The sequence below is a fragment of the Vipera berus genome (genome assembly GCF_964194415.1).
Source record: "Vipera berus genome assembly, chromosome: 14".
Lineage (NCBI taxonomy): Eukaryota > Metazoa > Chordata > Lepidosauria > Squamata > Viperidae > Vipera > Vipera berus.
This window is the reverse complement of record NC_138217.1, coordinates 7,994,902-8,016,980: the sequence shown is the minus strand read 5'-3', so window position 1 is coordinate 8,016,980 and position 22,079 is coordinate 7,994,902. Positions and strand designations below refer to the sequence as shown.

The window sequence follows — 22,079 nt, the reverse complement described above, 5'->3', positions numbered from 1 at the left end:
TCTCTAAGGGGTTTACAGATTTCAGCCTCTGTTGCCGCCCCCCAATAGTTTGGATCCTCATTTTACCGACTTTGGAAGGACGGAAGGTTGAGTCCACCTTGAGCTGGTCAGTATTGAACTCCTGGCTGTGGGCAGTCAGCTAGCCTGCAAGGCTGCATTCTTAACCCCTGCGCCACCGAGTTCTTTCAGTTGCCTTCTTTACAAAAAGAGCCTGACCAACGGAGAGAGAAAACAAGCCGCGATGCGAAGTCATGCTGAAACGGAGACAGGTTAATCACCGGGGCCAAGGATTGTGGGGGGAAAAACAACAACACACGAACCTACCATACATGCAATGTTAGACCCAGGAGTCAACAGGCTGGGGTTTAGAATCTCGAGTGTCCACCAAAGTCACGGAAGGCCTATTGCTCCTGTTAAGCGTTTTCCTATTTGTGTCATTCTGCAGCGGGGTGAGGGGGGGGAGGTGTTAAAGAGGCAAAACACAACAGATTAATCAATTAAACGGAACCAGCCAACACACACGTCCGTTCAAAAGGTCTGCAGGAAGCATTAGTGGCTGAGATGGGGAGTCACAAGAAAGAGAAACGGAGGATCCGAGGATTTGTGGCTGGTCCGTGGCAAACATCAGTCGTAACTGGGAAGGCCGAGCAGATCAGAGGAGCGTGGCTGACACGCAAAACATTGCTGGATATAGGTAGTCCTCAACTTACGACCGCAAGGGAGCCCCAAATTTCTGTCGCTAAATGAGACACTTGCTAAGTGAGGTTTTTTTCCTCCCCCCCCCTTTTTACAACAGGAGTTCACCGAATCCCTGCAGGAGTCAAGTTAGACACACGGCCCTTATAGTGAAGCCGACGTCCCCTGTTGACTTTGCATGTCAGAAGCTCACAAAAGGGGACCCCAGGATGCTGCAAATCGTCCTAATTAACGAGTCGGTTGCCAAGCATCCAGATTTTGATCACATGACTGTGGGGGAAGGCTGCAACGGGGCGAGGGGGCATTAAAAAGGCAAAACACAACAGGTTGTGTGAAAAAAACGGTCCTACATCACTTTTTTTTTGGGTGCTGCTGTCACTTTGAGTGGTAAGTTGAGGAATAGCTATACTCATGAACAAATACTGGAAATCAACAGCATTAAATTCCTGTGTACACGTGTGCATGCATCAGAATAAGTGCTAGACTTTTCTGTGTTACCACAATGGCTATAGCCAGTTTAACCAGAGTGTGAAATATGGCATAGACACCTCACCGATATTTCCTGCTTGGTGGACACCGGACCAAATGAACACTTACAAAGGTTACAAACACTTTCAATAGTTCTAGGCCAAATGTGGTTGTCAGCCTGTGAAAGATTGCACACACCAGGCTCAATGTGGGGAGTTTGCACCTGATATTTGACCCATTTTTGATCTATTTATAATTTGGGGAATGATTTTGGAGATAGCTAAGATGCCGTGGTAAATTTTCTATGAGTAGATTATAATAACAGTGTCAAGAATGAAACTTTGGCAGCTGTGCGCCTCTTTGTTTTGACTTGCCAGTAGAATTAAGGAGGGGGGGGAGATGTTGTTTTAGAAGTGTTTAAAGCAGGGGTGTCAAACTGGTTGCACCAAGCGGAGGCCTTGCCCATCCCAGCTCTGGCAATGCGAAAAAAGTTGCCGTGACCTGGCAGGTTTGTCACCCATGGTGTAGAGGGAGAAAAGAAACTTCTAAGATTCATTGAAGATGGTGAAGCCTGAAAGCTTTCCAAGGACACTGCAGCAGGTGTGGAGGACAAGCAGACGGTTCCCATAACAAAGTGAAATTGTTTACAGGGACTATGTGAGAGGGTAGGGCTTTGGCCAGAGAGACCATTGTTTCATTCTATGATCTGGTCTCTGGGAAACTCAGAGCTAATTTTGCTTCGACAGTCCCATGCTGTGTATTTAATAAATAGTAAGAATTTCAGAAAGGAAACGAACCCGGTCATTTATTAGTCTCCTCAAGTTGGATGTTGACAAACAGCTTGTGTTCAGAGAGTTTGGAAACTTTAAAATTGTTGTTCTTCCTATTAACTACTTTGTCATTAATATAACATATAGAAGATAGGTCAACAAGTTGCAAATAGATGAGTATTTTAAAAAATTTGAGAGGGCTTGTTTCACAGGAGGCGGGAACTAACCTTGTAAGTAATATATTAGTATTCAACTGGAGGGGATAATGTGTGTGTGTGTGTGTGTGTGTGTGTTTTATATACCTCTTTTAATACTTTGTGTTTTGTGCTTTTTTTTCTTTTTTTTTCTTCTTGGATGTTTTTTTTTGAGTTTGGTATTTTGTATTTTAACTTTGTTTTGAATAATAAAATAAAATAAATAAACAAAAATAAAATAAATAAAATAAAATGAAATAAATAAATAAAATTAAATTAATACATAAATAAAATATGATAAAATAAATAAAATATGATAAACAAAACAAACAAACAAATAAATAAAATAAAACAAAATAAAATATATATGAAGAGTTTGCCCGTCTTACAAGGGACAATGCCTTCCTTGCAACACTGCGATTGTCAGAAGTGTGCCGTGAAGACCAATAGGAAATGACTTCCTCTCCAACTCATCTCAACTCATACTAATGGCCGCCTAGAAGCGTACACATGCTCTGCCTTACTCCTTCCTGCAAATGCAGGGCAGACCAAATGTATCTTTGCAAGGAAACGGACTCAAAAGAGAGCTGCTTACCTTTAGTGGTTCCTTCTCCGAGGCATCACCCATGTTGTCGTTGGTTTTGTATTTCCGCTCCTTGTCCCGGTGATCGATGGTAGAGTAGCCATCTGTGAAGAACAGAAGCTGGTTTTAAAGAAAGCAGTTGCCTGGCCCAAAATGAGCGCCTTTTCAACTTGGTGAAAACCTATCAGAATTCAGATTTGGGCTTTGCCTATGTTCATGCCAATTGTATGCTACTCAAATAAAGATTCTTTGAGGTAAACAATGCCTCGAAGTTCTTTGAAGAGTTTCATCTGTCGGAACCATGACATTGCTTTTATCCACCATTACCTGGTCCAAGTTCATCCATTGGAATCATATCCTGGCTTCCGGTCTTCTCGTTATCTATAAAAAGGAGAAAAAAACAGAACTTAGTTTGTATAGGATCCAACTCCAGGACATCATTCTTGAAGAACAAAGAATTCTCTAAGCCAAGAGGGAAAGCTTAAGCCAGGGGGTCTTCAAACTTGGCCCTTTTATGACTTGTTGACTTCCAGAATTCCTCAGCCAGGTGCGCTGGCTGAGGAATTCTGGGAGTTGAAGTCAGCATTTTGTCCCCAACCATCTGAGTCCTCAGTTTACCGACCTCAGAAGGATGGAAGGCTGAGTCAACCTTGAGCTGGTGAGAATCGAACTGCTGGCAGCTAGCAGATTTTTTCCTGCAGTGCTGCCCTCTAACCCCCCTGCGCCACCAGGGCACAGAAATGCAATTAAATAAATAAAATCTCATCTCACTTGGACCCGGCCATAATTATGCCCCTGGAAAGACCACAGACCTTGACTTTTATCCACCAGAGGTAACGTGCTGTCATCATATCCAGATTTACAAGAGGTGCTTTTGGATCCCTTTGTAGTTGCTGAGGCAGACTAGAATGTTTTTTTAAAAAAAGGTAATTATTAGCGGTTTGCGTACAACATTTCTTTCTCTCTCTTTCTTTCTTTCATCTATCTGTCCATTTATCCATCCATCCATCCATCCATCCTTACTTGCTCGCTCTATCTATCTATCTATCTATCTATCTATCATCTATCTATCTCATTGTGTGTCTGTCTGTCTGTCTGTCTGTCTGTCTGTCTGTCTGTCTGCCTATCTATCTATCTATCTATCTATCTATCTATCTATCTATCTATCTATCATCTATCTATCTCATTGTCTGTCTGTCTGCCTGCCTGCCTGCCTATCATCTATCTATCTATCTATCTATCTATCTATCTATCTATCTATCTATCTATCTATCTATCTATCATCTATCTATCTCATTGTCTGTCTGTCTGCCTGCCTGCCTGCCTATCATCTATCTATCTATCTATCTATCTATCTATCTATCTATCTATCTATCTATCTATCTATCTATCTATCTATCTATCATATCCTGCCTTTATTGATTTTACAAGTAACTCCCAAGGTGGTGAACATACCCAAACACACCTTTCTCCTCCTATTTTCCCCATAACTGCCACCCCATGATGTGGGTTGGTTTGAGAGAGAGTGATTGGCCCAAAGTGATTGGCTAAGGTGGGACTTGAACTCATGACCTCCTGCTGCTTTCTAGCTTGGTGCCTTAGCCACTAGACCAAAGTGGCTCTCAGCTCTTACTGCAATTCCCAGCTAGAGACTGCATGGGTTTCCTTACCTGGAAATGAGACTTGTTCCAGCCTTCCTTCTGCAAAACATTCCTTAACTCTTTGTAGCTCCAGGTCATTTGAAGAACGTGAGATGCTGCTTTCGTTTCTCTGGAGGACTGGCTGATTTGGGAGAGGCGGGAGAGGAAATACACAGGCCCCCAAAAAAGGAAGCCAACAAACATCAGTTGCAGAAGAACTGGTCAGCCATATCTGCAAAACTATTTCCAAGAAGTTGCTCCTGGCTCATGGTGGAAGCCTTTCATGGGACTCTCTGAGGGAAATTGTCCTGATTCACTCTGTCATCGCGGAGACTGATAAAGCAAGTCCGGATAGCTTCATCAGATGAACTAAAGTTACCACAGATTGTAGAAGACAACTTCTACTTGCATAGAGCTTGCTATCGAACTGCTACTGTGTGTTTCCCCCAAAATAAGACCAGAAAATAAGCCCTAGCACCATTTTTCAGGATGCTCGTAATGTAAGCCCTTCTACCCAAAATAAGGCCCTGTTAAGATCGTCAGCCAGACGGATGCATTTAGTACTGTATTTCCTCCCAAATAAGACCTAACTGGAAAATAAGCTCTAATAATGTCTTTGGGAGTAAAAATTAATATAGATGGCCAGAGGCTGAGGCAAATGACAGGAGTCCACCCTGCCACGCAGTGCCTGGGCTCAAAGCGCCAGAACTGAGACCATCTCCAGCAGGGCTCTTCAAACTTGGCCCTTTTATGACTTGTGGACTTCAACTCCCAGAATTCCTCAGCCAGCGTGCCTGGCTGAGGAATTCTGGGAGTTGAAGTCCACAAGTCGTGAAAGGGTCACAGTTCCCTCACGCTGGCTGAGGAATTCTGGCAGCTGAAGTCCACAAGTCATAAAAGGGCCAAGCTTGAAGACCCCCCATCTCCCGTATCATTCAGCCACTGAGCCACTGAGAGCTTAAACTATAATTGTACTTATCACTGGTGCGAAGAGTATCAGAAGCCACTTTTTTATGTATGGACTTCAACTCCCAGAATCCCCCAGCCGGCCAACTCTTGCTAAGAATTCTAGGAGTTGAAGTCTACACCACATCCAGTGCCTGAGTCTAGGAAACCCCAGAGCAGATGATGTGATTAGAAGTCATCTCCTTTATACAATGTCTTTTGACATTTTTGTACATTACTGGAATTATTTTTTTTGCAGATGCGCACCTGGATTTGCTGATAGCCACCAGCTTCTGAATGCCTTGTGTCTGGATCAAGGACCGGGCATTTTCAGAACTGTCGGTAATAATTTCATGGATGGTGTTCAGGACGGCAACTATTGTGTCCTCTTCAAGGTTTTTTGAAGATCGCTGTTGCCGGCTAGGCAAATTTCTTACCAGTTCCCCCATGGCGTAGCTACCTGAAAAAATTAGAAGGCGTGTCTGTCATTGCAAACCGAATTTATTAACTTGAAAAATAAGGCAGCTATAGTTAAAGCTAGAACCCCTACAGGTAGTCCTTTGTCAGGATAATAATTTAATAGCTAAATAGCTTATGTAAAGATGTGATGTAATGCGGATGATGCAATCATAGGAATGGCTCAGCAGGTGTGTGTATCCCTTTAAGAGCCTGAGTATAAAAGGGAAGGGTTTTTTGTTGGAATTTTTTCTCTTTCGTCCGTTTGACTGCTGTAATTGCTGTGTATTGGAGTTTGCTGCTTCACCACATGTGTGGATCTTATGCCTATATTTGTAGATATTGTATGATAAACCACATTTAATTACAAACCACTGTGTACCGCATTTACTCCTGGGTTACCTCAGCGCAAAAAGACTGTGCGTGCTCTGCCATCCCTTGATTTGTGACTCTTCATTTAGCAGCTGCATAAAGTTACGACGGTGCTGAAAAAAAGGGGACTTGCAACCGACCGTTGCTCTGAAGACTGCAGCAATGTCCCTGCAGTTGAATAGCAAGATTTGGGTGTTGGCAACTGGTGTGTGTGTTTACAAGGGCTGCTGAAATCATGTGACTTTCCCAGCAGGGTTCTGACATGCAAAGCCAACAGGGGGAAGCCAGATTCACTGGGTGACTGTGTGATCTGCTTAACGACCACAGCAAAAAAGGTCATTACATCAGATTACTTAATGGTTGCTTCACTTAGCGACGGAAGTTCTGCTTCCAACTGTCCCAAGTCAAGGACTCCCTGTACTTGTAACATGAGAATGCCCCCGAGTTCATTTTACAGCATTTCTCCTGAAAATGTCAGCGAGGTTTAGAACCATTTTAGGATCAGAAGTTTGAAACAGATTCCAGGAACCTCCACAAGCCCGCCGCCTGCTTTTTTTTTTTTTCCGAACAAGCCTCACGTTTTTGAGATCCATCAGCTAATTTGCGTTTGGCACCAAACGTTGTTTTTTTTTTGCCCATCATAAAAACATCGTACGATTAACCTTTGTTGTTTGGTTTGGGGAATTTAACTCTCTTCCAAATTCTACTGCAATTAGCCCAATTAAACTACACGAGCCCTTGTGGAATACTAGCCATTATGCATTTATTTCAGCGGGAACGGCAGTCGGTTGCTTAAAGATGATCGACACTGGGATTTTTTTTTCTTCCTCTCTTTTGATTTAAAAGGGAGACCGGCAGAGGTCCGATGCTGTTTTTAGAGATGCTGCAAATGGCAAAGGCAACATAGGCAAGAGCGGAACACAACTAGGACCAGATTCAATAATAATAACAATAACAATCGTAAAGTTGGAAGGGAGCTTGGAGGTCATCTAGTCCAACCCCCCTGCTCAGGCAGGAAACCCTATAGATCAGGCATGTCAAACTGCCGGATGCGTCATGTCAAAACCACACCCACCCCATTGCTGGCAATGGGGGGGGGAAAGTCGCAATACGTTGCGCAACGTTGTGAGTCTGACATGCCTGCCATAGATGAATGGCAAAATTCAAAATTGGTTATCTGTAGTCCATTCTGGGTTCCAAGAACATCTCACCTTACCTCACCTTTATTCTCTGAAGAATAAAGATCATTGGCCTTTTCTTTCTGCTTCCCCTTCTTAAAACTACTGTATATTTGACTGTGGGGAGTGTTTCTCTCACTAGAGCCTTGGAATCCACGTTTTAAAGGACTCTTGTAGGCCTGTCCACACAAAACCTCCTGATGTGAGGCTCAGGAAAGAAACAAAGATTCTTCAGGGGTTGCCACAAAGAAGAGAGAGTCAAGCTACTCTCCAAAGTCCCTGAAGGCAGGACAAGAAGCAACGGATGGAAACTCATCAAGGAGAGAAGCAACCTGGAACCAAGGAGAAACTTCCTGATGTTAGAACTATTAACCAGTGGAACAGCCTGCCTCCAGAAGCTGTGAATGCTCCAACACTGGGAGTTTTCAAGAAGAGACTGGAGAGCCATTTGTCTGAAATGGTATAGGGTTTCCTGCCTGAGAAGGGGGTTGGACTAGATGACCTCCAAGGTTCCTTCCAACTTTGTTGTTGTTGTTGTTGTTAAGTCTTACTTCCAAGAACACTGGATGGCTGGATACCATCAAATTTGACACCAGCCAGAGCACAGAACAGCTCAAAGAATTAGTGCAAGATTGGAAGATGGGGAGAGATCCGGCCCGCAGAATCTCCAAGAGTCGGGCTCGACCGAATGGGTAACATCACCGTCATCATCATCATCATCCTATCAGCATCTAAGCCTCAGCAATCAACCCGCTGAACTGGAACGCAACGGGCAGCCTCGCTCTGGCGCACAGCACAATCAATCCCCTTGCAGAGCTCACCTATCAGATCCTTGTTGCGGCGGTCCATGGAGAGATTCCGTAGGGCTATGGATACCGCCCTCACCACCTTGTCCGAATCTGACTGGAGGAGCTCCACCAGGACCGGAAGTCCTCGTTCCTTTCGCACTGTCGCCCGGATGTACGTGGACCACTGTTCAAGAAGGAAGGGAGAAGATGAAAAGCTAGCCACTCAAAAGCGGTCATGCCTCCGTCTGTTGTCAGACCCTGAGTCTGCGGAGGAAAATGAGCTGGAACGGGACCCCATGGAGGCCGAGGGAGGGGTGTATATGGCTTCAGAGGAATGTGGGGAAGAGCAGGCTGAGGCAGGCCAGAGCCCTTCAGGATTGGGACAGGGTGAACAGGAGAGACAGAGCTCGGGCAATGAGCGAGGGCCAGCCCATCCTGATCCTAGAGCAAGGAGAGTGGAGAGTAGGAGGGAACAATCCAGGCAGGCTCAACTACTCGGGAGGAGAGCGTCCCGCCCCTCTCCACAAGGCACACCTGGAGACTGAGATTAAGGAGACGCTATGGGGAACCAACAGCTGATTCCTTAGAGTTTTGTGTGCCGTCGCTGATCTTGGAAACAACTCTCCGATCTCTTGTTCGGCGTTGTGATTTCTGCTTGGAAACCCTGAAACTCTGACCCACTGGACTGGTTGACAAACTTGATTTGGTGTTCAAAGACCTCGGATTGGATTTTGGCTTCTCTTCCAAAACTGCTTGGGCAAGCTTGTGTTTCCACAGACTGGTTAGATTTTGAATGTACCTTTCGTCCCTTGTTATCTACGTGGCCTTGAGTAAATTCCTCTTCTGATCTAACTGTGTGTGAAACTACTTGCAGCCAGAGGCCGCTGAAGGTGTGTGCGTGTGTCTTCCTTTGTTCTGGGGCTTGTCAGAAACGTGGGAGCATTTGGGGGAAAATTGGAGCAAATAAAGGGCAGTTTGAACTGCCAGTTGACTGTTTGGCCTCTGTGCTGTGCCCTGGGTCATCCCAGAAGGGTTACAGAAACTTTAAGTGGCCAGCTTAATCTGTATTCTGGAAGAAACGAAGGCCATGATAGTGGGGTAGAACTTCTAAAGACCAAAGCTCGGAAAAGTGGAAGTGTATCTCTTGGGAGAGACGATGGCTTGGTGCCTTTTTATTTCTAAATGCAATGTTATAGTTCTTCCTAGCAAAACTGGGAGAGTGATTCACTTCTGTCTGAAATGAGTAATTTCCCCAGGGTGCTGGAGAATGCTAATAGACTTCTCCTAGGTCTTGTGGTCTAGAGGTCTTGGCATGTAAGAGAGTAAGGAAGATGATCTTGACAGAGATAATTGTCCAGATTCATTAGTCAAGTGACAAGGGGAGAACCTGGTTTATAGCCAGAACATGAAGAGGTTAGGCACAAGCAATTCGGGCAGACACCTTCCTAATTCACATGAGTATGGGGGAGGTGGTGGAGTGAAGCACGTTCAGACTTGCAAGACTCTCGTTACTGTAGCCGATATCAATACAAGTACTCTTGGCCTTGGTTTGTTGGGCCTGACATCAATTTTGCAGTCTGACTGCACTAAAACGGAAAGTTGCCCATTGCTCAAGTTGGCTGTTTGGATCAGGTTGTAGGCCTTGGTAAGAAGGGGAAGGGAGGGAAGAGGAGGGGAGGGGAGCTGAAGGGAAGGGAAAGGAAGGGAGCGGAAGGGAAGGGGAGCAGAAGGGAAGGGGAAGGGGAGAGAAAGGGAGTGGAAGGGAAGGGAAGGGAAGGGGAGGGGAGCAGAAGGGAAGGAGAGGGGAGGGAAGGGGAGAGAAGCAGAAGGGAAGGGGAAGGGAAGGGAAGGGAAGGGGAGTGGAAGGGAAGGAGAGCAGAAAGGAAGGGAAGAGGAGGGGAGGGGAGAAGAAGGGAAGGGAAAGGAAAGGAAAGGAAAGGAAAGGAAAGGAAAGGAAAGGAAAGGAAAGGAAAGGAAAGGAAAGGAAAGGAAAGGAAGGAGAGGAGAGCAGAAAGGAAGGGAAGGGAAGGGAAGGGAAAGGAAGGGAAGGGAAGGGAAAGGAAGGGAAGGGAAGGGAAAGGAAGGGAAGGGGAGAGAAAGGGAGTGGAAGGGAAGGGAAGGGAAGAGGAGGGGAGCAGAAGGGAAGGAGAGGGGAGGGAAGGGGAGAGAAGCAGAAGGGAAGGGGAAGGGAAGGGAAGGGGAGGGGAGGGGAGTGGAAGGGAAGGAGAGCAGAAAGGAAGGGAAGAGGAGGGGAGGGGAGAAGAAGGGAAGGGAAAGGAAAGGAAAGGAAAGGAAGAGGAGGGGAGGGAAGCAGAAGGGAGGGGGAGGGAAGTGGAAGGGAAAGGAAAGGAAGGGAGGGGAAGGGAAAGGGAGGGGAAGGGAAGGGAGCAGAAAGGAAGGGAAGGGAAGGGAAAGGAAGGGAAAGGGAGTGGAAGGGAAGGAAGAGGAGGGGAGCAGAATGGAAGGGGAGGGGAGTGGAAGGGAAGGGAAGGGAAAGAACCAGCCACCCAAGTAAAGTAAACTCTCATGCTCCTGAAGAGAAAAGAATAACTTGCATGTGCTTAATTTATTAAGGTGGTCCCTGCTAACGGAGTGGTCCATGGCTCTAGAATGTTTGATCCACACTATTATCGAGAGAGCCTTGTAGTAAGTCTAAGGTTGACTTACTTCTCGAGAGTATTAAATGAGGAAAGCTTGACTGAACCTGGATCTCTAAGGAAGACGGCCATATTCTGATGGCGTTAAAACTAGGGTCTTCTCAACCTCGGAAGCTTGGGAGACACAGGGACTTCAACTCCCAGAATTCTCCAGCCAGTGCAGGCTGGGAAATTCCTGGGGGGCTGAAGTCCACCTATCTGAAGCCTGCCAGCGCTGCATTCAAGCAAACTGAGGCAATGTATTTCCACGAAAAATAGCCCAAACACCCAGATCTCACTCACTGTCCAGTTTCCTGCGCTGAGGTTCTGCAGAGCGCCGGCGGCCGCTTCCAAAGTATTGAAATTCTGACTTTCGGTGAGAATGGAGAGGTAAAGACGCACAACTTCAGGCTGGTAAAGCAATTCAAAGCCTAAAAAAAAAAGACAAAGGAGGATATAACGCTTCAGTCTTGACTCCAGCTTCTGCGAGAAGAGCGGCGTCAGCTTATTTGAGGGAAACAACCATTCACTAGACCAGGGGTAGGCAACCTTGGCTCTTTTATGACTCCTGGACTTCAACTCCCAGAATTCCTGAACCAGCACGAGGGAAACTTTGGCCCCTTCATAACTCGTGGACTTCAACTCCCAGAATTCCTGAGCCAGCATGGCTCAGTATGGAAACCTCTCTATTTCTCCTCAGCATGGCTGGCTCAGGAATTCTGGGAGTTGAAGTCCACGGGTCATAAAAGAGCCAAGGTTGCCTACCCTGCACTAGACTGTCCCAAAAGTGGTTGTTTTTCTTCTTCCAAAAGGCGATTGGACTTTGCCTTTACTCGAAGATGTTTTGCTTCTCTGCCAAGAAGCTTCTTCAGTTCTGATTTAACGAGGGGTGGATAGAAGGATTTATATTCTTTGCAGTCCTCTGGCTGTTAATACTCTTTCTGAGAGTCGTTGAGGCCCTTTGGACGTTTATCGGTATTCTCAGCTCACCTGAATAGTGCAAATGGATCTGGAACCTTCTTGGAAGGGCTGAAAGGACTCTGTTGTAAACTGATTGTACAGCCCTCTCCCAACAGAGAGGGGGGGATACAATGCCCCCTCTCTCCTGTTTACAACACCCTATGACTGCGATATCTGGCGCGTTGTGTTCCAAATGGCGATCTGTCTGTATTCGGAAGTCCCACAAGATCTTCACTCGCTCACTCTCTTTTCCCACATTATTATTATTATTATTATTATTATTATTATTATTATTATTATTATTAGTAGTAGTAGTAGTAGTAGTAGTAGTAGTAGTAGTAGGATTAATTGCAGAATTGATTCTGAATAGATCTGAAGTCTTTCCCTGTGTGGCCACCAGAGGGCCATCGAGGAATCTGAAAAAAAACAAAAGGGGTCGTCCCTGGAAGGTCAGACCAGAAAGAAGGAGTGACAAGGGCAGTGGTGGCGAACCTTTTTGAGACCGAGTGCCCAAACTGCAACCGAAAACCCACTTATGCATCGCTGGGTGCCAGGGGCATGGCCACCAAGTGGGCGATGCTCCAGTGACCCGATCCAGGCATCGGAGGCCTGCAAAATCGGCCGGGGGGAGAGTGAAATCACTCTGCAGCCCTAGATCTAGGCAGCAGAAGCGTTTTGTAGGCCTCCGATGCCCGGATCGGGCCGCTGGAGCATCGTAAAATGATCGGCGGGGGGGGGTGTGTGGGGTGAAATCGCTCCGTAGGTTTACCTGGACTCGTGCTGCAGCTGCCTCCACCATCCAGCCCGGATCCACCCAGCTCTTGCAGCTGCTCCCTGACTCTCAGTGCAGAGAGAAAGAGAGCAAGAGCGCAGGAGCATGTGGAGAGGGGGGCGGGGCAGCCTGGCCCCACTTCCCTCTTGGGCGATGGTGCGCGTGCCCACAGGGACAGGTTCGCGTGTTGCCTGTGGCACGCGTGCCATAGGTTCGCCGCCCCTGGACTAGGGAAACGTGAGCCAAAATGCAAAATGAAGGACTGAGTGATGGGAAGCCAACTTTTAAATACTTCGCCAAATGCAAAAACAAGATTCCAAATGCAGACACAGAGAGGGAACGGTCGTTGTGTTGGAAACCTGCCCCTCCCAAATGAAACCCTCATGGAATTTCACAGCCTGGCGAGCCGAATTGGTAAATCTCCAATCGTCACGGATTCCAGTCTGAACGCGGTGCTTGGCGAAGATGTTAAGGGGCAAAAGTCTTCTTGCACAGAGAATGTCATCCTCGGAAAGGCAAACAAATAGTGTTGGTCTTCCTTCCCTCCGCCTTCATTTCTTTCCTGTCTTCCCTTCTCCTTCCTTCCTTCCTTCCTTCCTTCCTTCCTTCCTTCCTTCCTTCCCTCCGTCCCTCCCTCGGTCTTCATTTCTTTCCTCTCCTCCCTCCCCTTTCATTTTTTCCTCCCTTCACTTTCTCTTTCATTTTTCCTCTTCCCTTCCCCTTCCTTCCTTCCCTCCCTCCGCCTTCATTTCTTTCCTCCCTCCCTTTCCCCTTCCTTCCTTCCCTCCTTTCCTTCCCTCCGTCCATCTTCATTTCTTTCCTCTCCTCCCTCCCTCCCTTCTCTCCCTCCTTCTCTTTCCTCTCCTCCCTTCCCCTTCCTTCCTTCCCTTTCATTCTTTCTTCCCTTCCCTTTTTTCCTCTCCCCTTCTCCTTTTCCTTCCTTCATTTCTTCTTTCCGTCCTTCTCTCCCTCTCCCTCATTTCGTTCCTCCCTTCCCTTCCCCCATTCACACCCATTCTTTTTCCCTCCCTGCTTTCCCCCTCTCTCTGCCTCTCTCTCCCTCTCCCTCTGTCTCTCTCTCTCTCTGTCTCTCTCTCTCCCTCTCTCTCTCTCCTCTCTCTCTCTCTCTCTCCCTCTCTCTCTCTCCCTCTCTCTCCCTCTCCCTCTCTCCCCCCCTCTCTCTCTCTCTCTCCCTCTCTCTCTCTCTCTCTCTCTCTCTCTGTCTCTCTCTCTCCCTCTCTCTCTCTCTCTCTCTCTCTCCCTCTCTCTCTCCCTCTCTCCCTCTCTCTCTCTCTCTGTCTCTCTCTCTCCCTCCCTCTCTCTCTCTCTCTCTCTCTCTTTCTTTCTCTTTCTCTCTCTTTCTCTCTCTTTCTCTCTCTCTCTCTCTCTCTCTCTCTCTCTCTCTCTCTCTCTCTCTCTCTCTCTCTCTCTCTCTCCCCTTTCCTTCCTTCCTCTCTCAAAAGTGCCACGTGTCCTGTTCTTTTTCCTTTCCTTCGAACGCCAACCACGGTCTGCCTGGCTACACCGTGAGGGGTTTTAAAGGACACGTGACAGCTTTTGGGAGCACACAAAAGAGCGGAAAGGAACCGTCCCCCTTTTATTTCTGAAGTTAAGGAAGGAAGGCCACCGTTGGGGAAGATAAAGAGGCCACCTCAATGTTCTTTTTTTTTTTTTTGGAAGGCAATGATCAGATAAAATATAAAAGCAGAATTCCCCCCCTCCCGTGCAGTTCTGGAAAGCAGGCCCTTGTGTTTGATTTTTCTAGCCGGCATCCTTGGTAGAATAAGCGGCAAATTGGCAGGAATGGAGAAGCTTCGTTGGAATAATCACCGTCTCCTGACACATTTCTGACGGAGGCAATGCAATCACGAGCGCACAATTGGCTCAATGCACAGCCAGCTTCCCAATTATATGATGCACTGGGGAACCTGCCCTGTTGCCGGGGTTTTGCACGACCCTCGACTTTGCTTTGTACAGCACGCTTTTACTAGCCCGTCCGCTTTGCAGCAGCGGCCAGGTGACCCGGCTGACCGCTCCAATCGAGGCGCATGAAGGGCCGTTGCAATGAATTGGGAGGAAAAGCTTTGATGAGATAGGCTTCCTAAGTGTTTGGCAAACTCAAAATATAAGAACGACAGAGTTGGAAGGGGCCTTGGAGGTCTTCTAGTCCAACCCCCTGCTCAAGGAGCAGACCCTGTACCATTCCAGGCAAATGGTGGCCTAGTGTCTCCTTGTGCTCTCCATGACCGCAAGCTCAAAGTCTTTCTCTCTCCCCCTCCCCAGATGTTTCATGAGCCGACTAGGTGACATCATCAGTGCACTGGTATCACCTGGTTGGGAATGAAATTTCTGCAAGGAAACATCCAAGCTCAGAGAACACAAAGGACTTCACAAATCCTCCTCCTCCTCTCCACAAGACCCATTCCCTTCTAGCACTGATGATGTAACCTAGTTGGGTCATGAAAGGTCTGCAAGCAAACAACCAAGCTCACAGAGCAAGCACCAATGACCTCACAGACCTCCTCCTCCTCCCCCTTCTCCTCTCTACAAACCTCACTCCCTTTTAGCACTGATGATGTTACCTAGTTGGGTAATGAAATGTCTGCAAGCAAACAACCAGGTTCAGAGGGCACAAAGGACCCCACAGTCCTTCTCCTCCTCCTCCTCCCTTCTAGCACTGATGATGTTACCTAGTTGGCTCATGAATGGTCTGCAACAAAACCATCAAGCTCAGAAAGCACCAAGGACCCCACAGTCGTCGTCCTCCTCCTCCTCCTCCTTCTCCTCCTCCTCCTCTTCTCCACACGCCCCACCCCCTTCTAGCACTGATGTTACCTAGTTGGGTAATCCAATGTCTGCAAGAAAACAACCTAACTCAAGAGAGCATCAAGGACTCCACAGGTTATGCTGAGTTCTGACAAAAGGCAGATGATGGGACTACACGTGGGCTACATCCTTTGCAGCTCCAAAAATACACTTCTCTTCTCTTCCCTTTCCACCTTCTCCTCTTCGCCTTTTGCCACTCCCTTCCCTTCTCTGTCACGCTCGGTAAATTTTGCAGGCAGGAGGAGATTTAAAAAAACCAGGGAGGTAAAGAATGATCTCGTCCTCTTTTTCTCTCGTTTTCCCTTTTGCTGCACGGACGTTCTGCTTTTAACCACTTTTTTTTTTAAACCCCACACGATCAAAACATCTTAACAAGCAGCTCAGGGCATCTAGTTTGCAAGCTAAAATGTGCTCTCTCCATCTCTGCAAGCTCAAGGTCTTTCTCTCCCCCCCCAAATGATAAATATGGATGCTGTAACTGCGTTAACGGTGGCACTGTGCCCCGGCCATCCAGATACAAGGAAGAAAAGCTTTAGAAACTATTTGAAGTACATGCTTGTAACAAAAGGCTGTCTGGCTTCATACAGCTACAATTCTGCTAAATTGGTCCTGTAGACAAGCTCAAGATACAGGCATATGCCTGCATCTTTGAAGGCTTTTGTCAGCCTTACCAGGTAGATCAGACAGGGAACACAGCCAGGTGAGCTAATTCTAATAGAATAGAATAGAATAGAATAGAATAGAATAGAATAGAATAGAATAGAATAGAATAGAATAGAATAGAATAGAATAGAATAGAATAGAATAGAATAGAATAGAATAGAATAGAATAGAATAGAATAGAGGAATGAAGAATAGAATAGAATAGAATAGAATAGAATAGAATAGAATAGAATAGAATAGAATAGAATAGAATAGAATAGAATATACAATATAGAATAGAATAGAATAGAATAGAATAGAATAGAATAGAATAGAATAGAATAGAATAGGAATAGAATAGAATAGAGGAATGAAGAATAGAATAGAATAGAATATACAATATAGAATAGAATAGAATAGAATAGAATAGAATAGAATAGAATAGAATAGAACAGAATAGAATAGAACAGGAATAGAATACAATATAGAATAGAATAGAATAGAATAGAAAATAGAATAAGAATAAGAATAGAATAGAATAGAATAGAATAGAATAGAATAGAATAGAATAGAATAGAATAGAATAGAATAGAATAGAATAGAATAGAATTTGGAAGGGAAGCAGGATCAGCTTCTTGGCTCAAGGTTAGAGATGTTCGTTCACAAACTATGAACCAGGATCAGCTTTTAGGGTCAAGATTAGTGATGTTCCTTCAAGAACTATCAACCAGGATCAGCTTCTTGGCCCAAGGTTGGACACACTGCGTGTCTGGGAACACTTGAACAGGTGAAAGGAGTAGAAGCCAAGGTCCTTCTTGGAAGTACCAGTGATACTTATGTTCCTTAGGATGGTATGAAACTCATTTTAGGTGTGACTCCAGAAGAATCCAGAAGAATCCTGAAGGTCTCCAACCAGATTTTCCCCAGGGAACTGAGTCTATGCCTCCTCTAGACTTTTCAGCTCTTTCTCCTGCCTAGGTAGTCCAGTTCTCTGGCCAGGAGCCAGAGGGAAGATGTTCTCCTGCCTCAGCTGTTTTAGAAGGACCGGGCCCTCCACGTCAGCAAAAAATATGCTGGGCCAGCCAAAACCAAGCCTATTTTTGTGAAACGGGGCCTCCTTCTTTGTGCCATTACCGCCCAGGCACCCCCCCTCCTGCTTACAAATGACCTTTCTGCTCCTTTTGTGGAGTGGACACGTGTTTGTAATGTTAAAACGTACATCGCCGTGCCTGCCTTTTCTTTTACGACTGTGTGTTTTATTTATTTTTCCTATCATCGTTTTATGAAGCATCACCAGATACAAATAAATGAAATCTGCAAATGGCAAGAATGAACTTTCTCCATGGTCACAACAAGCCTAGACAATTTTAATAACTTATTTAGCCTTCTCTTAAAATACAACCAACGATCTCTTCATCCCATATCTATACCTCTTAGCTATAAACAAATCCTTAAAACCTGGACATTCAGACCTGGACAGTCACACACAATTAAGGGTTTGTTTAAACCACAACTCTTGGCAGCTTACCATGCGATAAATAACAGAATGAAACAACCCAAACATTACAAGCATTAAAACATAGGACACTAAATGTGAAAACCGATAATAATAATAATAATAACAACAACAATGTCAACTGAATGTTCAATTGACTGAGGTTCATATTTAATGAATAAAAGATGATGATGATAATAATAATAATAATAATAATAATAATAATAATAATAATAATAATAATAATAAAATGTCCAAAAATTTTGCAAAACACATCAAGAAATTGCAGCTTCCTGCAATAGCTCCAGCAAAGCTACAAAAAACTGCGCTACTCAGAACATATTACATTTTAAGGAGATACCTGGTTGATACCTACGATGCTGGCAGCAACCCGTGTCAACCATTGGTGCCAGTCAATTTGAGTGTTCAGTTGTCTGAGGTTCATGTTTTATGAATAAAAGTTTTATAATAATAATAATAATAATAATAATAATAATAATAATAATAATAATAATAATAATAATAATAATAATAATAATAATAACAACAACAACAACAATAATAATAATAATAATAATAATAGTGGTGGTGGTGGTGGTGATGATGATGATGATGATAAGGAGAAGGACAGAGAGAAAGAGAAGGAGAAGTAGTAGTAAAAAGAACCTCGGCATAGATGGGAAGGGAGGGATCTTCAACTAATCTACTACCCACCTCAAAAAAAAAAGTCCAGAAATAGCAATAGTTCTATTTTACCCATAATCAAACAACCAGTAGGAGAAGAGTAGGCAGAGCTGGAGGGTGGAGTTAAACGCGTCATCAGTTTAGAATCCTTGCGTTACCATAAGAAACCTCCTTGAATTCCGTTGACCCTTGTCTAACGCCAGGTTGACCGCTAGTTGACTAGACTCTTGTGTATAGGCTCAAGTAAATCTTCCACGCTGCCAGTTTACGAAGGGTCTCGATTCTTTTGGCAAGACATAATCTCCTGTATAAGCCAATCCTTAAAACCTTATCATTCAGGTTGAATGAATGGAGCGGTCCCTCTGTTGATGCTGCCGTCTTTCTGGAACAGCAGAAAAGTTACACAGCAGGGCCTTTTTCAAGGCCGGTGGTCCCTAAGGGTTGGCCTAGCAGCTATTTGGCAGAGGGACATGTCCCTCCTTGAAATGGGTCTAAGTCTCATTTGGCTTCTTTAGGGGTTCTGTTTCTCCCCAGCCTTTTAAAGGGAAAGGGCACAAGGCAACTATGGTACAGCCACAGTGAGAATCAAACGTGCAACACAACCGGAGCTGGCAAGCATGTGAAGCCTGCTTCCCGCGGTGTATGTGCACACGAGACCCTTTTTTATTATTATTATTATCAGAGAAAGAACAAGAAATCCAATTCTCGTTTTATTTATCAAGCAAGAAAGGAAGGTCAGATGTTCTGGTGATTGTAGTTTGCAAATCCCCAGGGTTAAGCTAATAACCACCTGGTTGGCCTCTCTCTCTCTGTGAATAAATATGTTTTACCCAGGTAGCCAATTTTTTTCCCCCCACCAAAAAAGGACCTGCAATACACCTGGGCTTTTTGCATAAGAATGACATAAAAGGGACTTTTGATTTATGGTTTTGATGATTAGACAGGATGGATGTTAGAAAGAAGAGTAACAGAATGTAACTTTAGAGAGAGAGAGAGAGAGAGAGAGAGAGAGAGAGAGAGAGAGAGAGAGAGAGAGAGAGAGAGGGAGGGGTAGGTTAAAATGTATTTGTACTTATAACTGCTGTAAAGACTATCGGAAGCCATTTCTTTATATTTCTTCCTTTTCTATTTTTCCTTCAACTTTTTTTCTTGCACTTTTTTCTTCCTTCCTTCCATTCTTCCTCCCTCCCTCTCTCTCCCTTTATCTTTCCTTCCTTCCTTCCTTCCTCCCTTCCTTCCTCCCCTCCCTCCCTCCTTCTCCTTCCTTCCCTCTCCTCCCACCCTCCCTCTCCTCCTTCCTTCTTCCCCTCCTCCTTCCTTCCCTCCCTTCCTTCTCCTCCCTCCTTCCCTCTCCTTCCTTCTTCCCCTCCTTCTCCTTCCTTCCCTTCCCTCCCTCCTTCTCCTTCTTCCCCTCCTTCTCCTTCCTTCCTTCCTTTCCTTTCCTTCCCTCCCTCCTTCTCCTTCCTTCCTCCCCTCCTTCTCCTTCCTTCCTTCCTTCCCTCCCTCCCTCCTTCTCCTTCCTTCCCTCTCCTCCCACCCTCCCTCTCCTCCTTCCCTCCTTCCCCTCCCCTTCCTTTAAATTAGTTTGTATTAAGTCTTGATCTTCTTGTTTATAAGTCTCAATAACACAGAGATACACAGAAAGACCTGCAATTCTATTCTTGGGAGACTCCTAGCATTGGAGGGAGCTGCCGCACTTAAATGTTGAAATAATTTTCCAAAGGGCAGGAAAAGGAACATCTTTGAAGATTTAGCAGGAAAACCATCTAACGCCAATAAAGCCTCAATCAAGTTGAAGATCCAGCTCCCTGGAGAAGCCCATAATGTTGAGAGAGGTAGAAGGAAAGAGAAGAGGACAAGCAGAGCAAAGTCAAGGGACTTAATTGCAGCGGCGTCGGGAGCATCATCATCACCACCACCATCAAATGCTGATGGGGGCAGATTGTCATAAAGGACATTTATCTATGCTGTCACTAAGAGTTGACAATGACTTCATGACACATAAGCTGTCCTAATCCATCAGGCAGAGCACAGATTCACGTTCTATTTAATCTACCCTAGATAGCTTATACAGGGACGCGTTGGCTCAGTGGGTTAGGACGCTGAGCTTGTCGATCAGAAGGTCGGCAGTTTGGCGGGTCAAATCCTGAGTGCCGCGTAGCAGAGTGAGCGCCTGTTACTCGTCCCAGCTTCTGCCAACCTAGCAGTTTGAAAGCACGTAAAACGCAAGTAGAAAAATAGGGACCACTACGGTGGGAAGGTAACAGCGTTCCGTGCGCCTTTGGCGTCTAGTCATACCGGCCACATGACCACGGAGACGTCCTCGGACAAGCGCTGGCTCTTCGGCTTTGAAACGGAGATGAGCACCGGCCCCTAGAGTCGGAAACGACTAGCACGCATGTGCGGGGGAACCTTTACCTTTACCTTTAGATAGCTTAACGAAGCCTAAAAGATCCTGAACACACCTCAGTCAGAGACTTTAGAAGGATTGTTGATATTACAGAATAGACCAGAACAGAATAGAAATACAGAATAGAAAAGATTATGGAATGGAATGGAACAGAACGGAAGAGAACAGAATAACAGAGTTGGAAGGGACCTTGGAGGTCATTTAGTCCAACCCCCCCTGCTCAAGCAGGAGACCCTTCCAGACAATCTCTTCTTCAAAGCCTCCAGTGCTGGAGAATCCACAACTTCTGGAGGCAAGCCGTTCCACCATTTAATTGTCCTCACTGTCAGCAAGTTTCTCCTTAATTCCAGGTTGCTTCTCTCCTTGATCAGTTTCCATCCGTTGTTTCTTATCTTCCTGCCCGCATTTTGTTTGAACTGTCTCATTTATCGGAACCATGACATCTGCTTTGAAAAATAAAAGCTCCCTATTCCCACCCCCTGTTGCTCTTTTCCTCAAGTCTACTTATAATTCCCCATTCCCTATGCCTGGAACCAATTAAGTCGGCTATTAATTAAGGGGTTAGGAGTACAACATTACATTAAATGTCTTTTTTTTAAAAAAAAAAAAAGTAGATATATTTTTAAGAAATGCTAGACCGTTTCTCCCCACCCACCCCCATGAGATTTTGTAAAACCTTCAAACCAGGATGCTGAAGTCCTCTGAAAAGCGAGAGCTTCTCAAACCAGATTTAGCCATCTCAGGAGATTTCCACCGTTTCAAAAATTTTTTTATTTATTCTTCACATTCTAGCCCTTCCGCACATTTGTACAATGTACTAGATGCCTACAAGATTACTGCCCCCCCACATATATTCTCAGCTTGTGCTTCTTAACTCATATTAGATACAGCGATCAACCGTTCCTGGGGAATTTGCATCCCAGAATTGTGGGCGGGGGGGGGGGGAAATGTTTGTGAACGCTTGAATAGTCAGGAAGAATTACAATTTCCTATCCAAGTCATGTCCACCCCACCCAAAAGCAACTCTCAGTGGAATTACAAACCAATGCGCTTCAGCTGAGGCTGAAAGGAAATAAAGAAGAGAAATCTGTAATGTAGTGAAAGGTAAAATGTGTTGAGCCCGTGAAAGATCTGCAGAAAAAGAAGAGGGAGAGGGCGTTTCTATTTAAAATAATGAAGTTCTACTGACAGAAGACAAAATGGATAACGGATTAGGAGTCCTTTGTATATTATAAGCATCATGCAGGATTATGATGAACAATGTACTTAGCGAAACCAGAGAAGTATGAAGCTCTAAGCAGCCCGGGTGGGAATTCTCAACCTTGAACACAAAAAGAAACTTTCTTCAAGTCGGTGGGGGGCCCTCTAGGATGGTCTTCAGAGTTCAGATTTGGGTTAGTCTTCAATGAGATCTTCAGAACAAGAATGATCCACCAAGTCTACTGGCTGATGAGCGGTAGCTTAAATCTGAGTGAACGTAAAATGTAAAAGAATTCAGGATTCAGAGATGACCTTGGAGAAGATGTGAGAGGACCATTAAGGAGGGAAGGAAGGACCAAACTTG

General features: G+C 45.3%; 1 protein-coding gene across 1 annotated transcript in view; it reads right to left on the bottom strand.

Moving 5' to 3' along the window:
• Window positions 1-337: 337 nt before the first annotated feature.
• The window catches only part of ARVCF (ARVCF delta catenin family member), a gene marked incomplete at both ends in the record, with an annotated part of 139,499 nt that continues 117,757 nt past the window's right edge, over window positions 338-22,079 (bottom strand). The window contains 8 exons of the mRNA XM_081338662.1: window positions 338-439; window positions 2,724-2,815; window positions 3,039-3,092; window positions 3,524-3,614; window positions 4,382-4,493; window positions 5,564-5,756; window positions 8,124-8,274; window positions 11,030-11,255. Coding sequence (XP_081194788.1) covers window positions 338-439; window positions 2,724-2,815; window positions 3,039-3,092; window positions 3,524-3,614; window positions 4,382-4,493; window positions 5,564-5,756; window positions 8,124-8,274; window positions 11,030-11,255 — 1,021 coding nt within the window. The remainder of the gene's footprint in view (window positions 440-2,723; window positions 2,816-3,038; window positions 3,093-3,523; window positions 3,615-4,381; window positions 4,494-5,563; window positions 5,757-8,123; window positions 8,275-11,029; window positions 11,256-22,079) is intronic.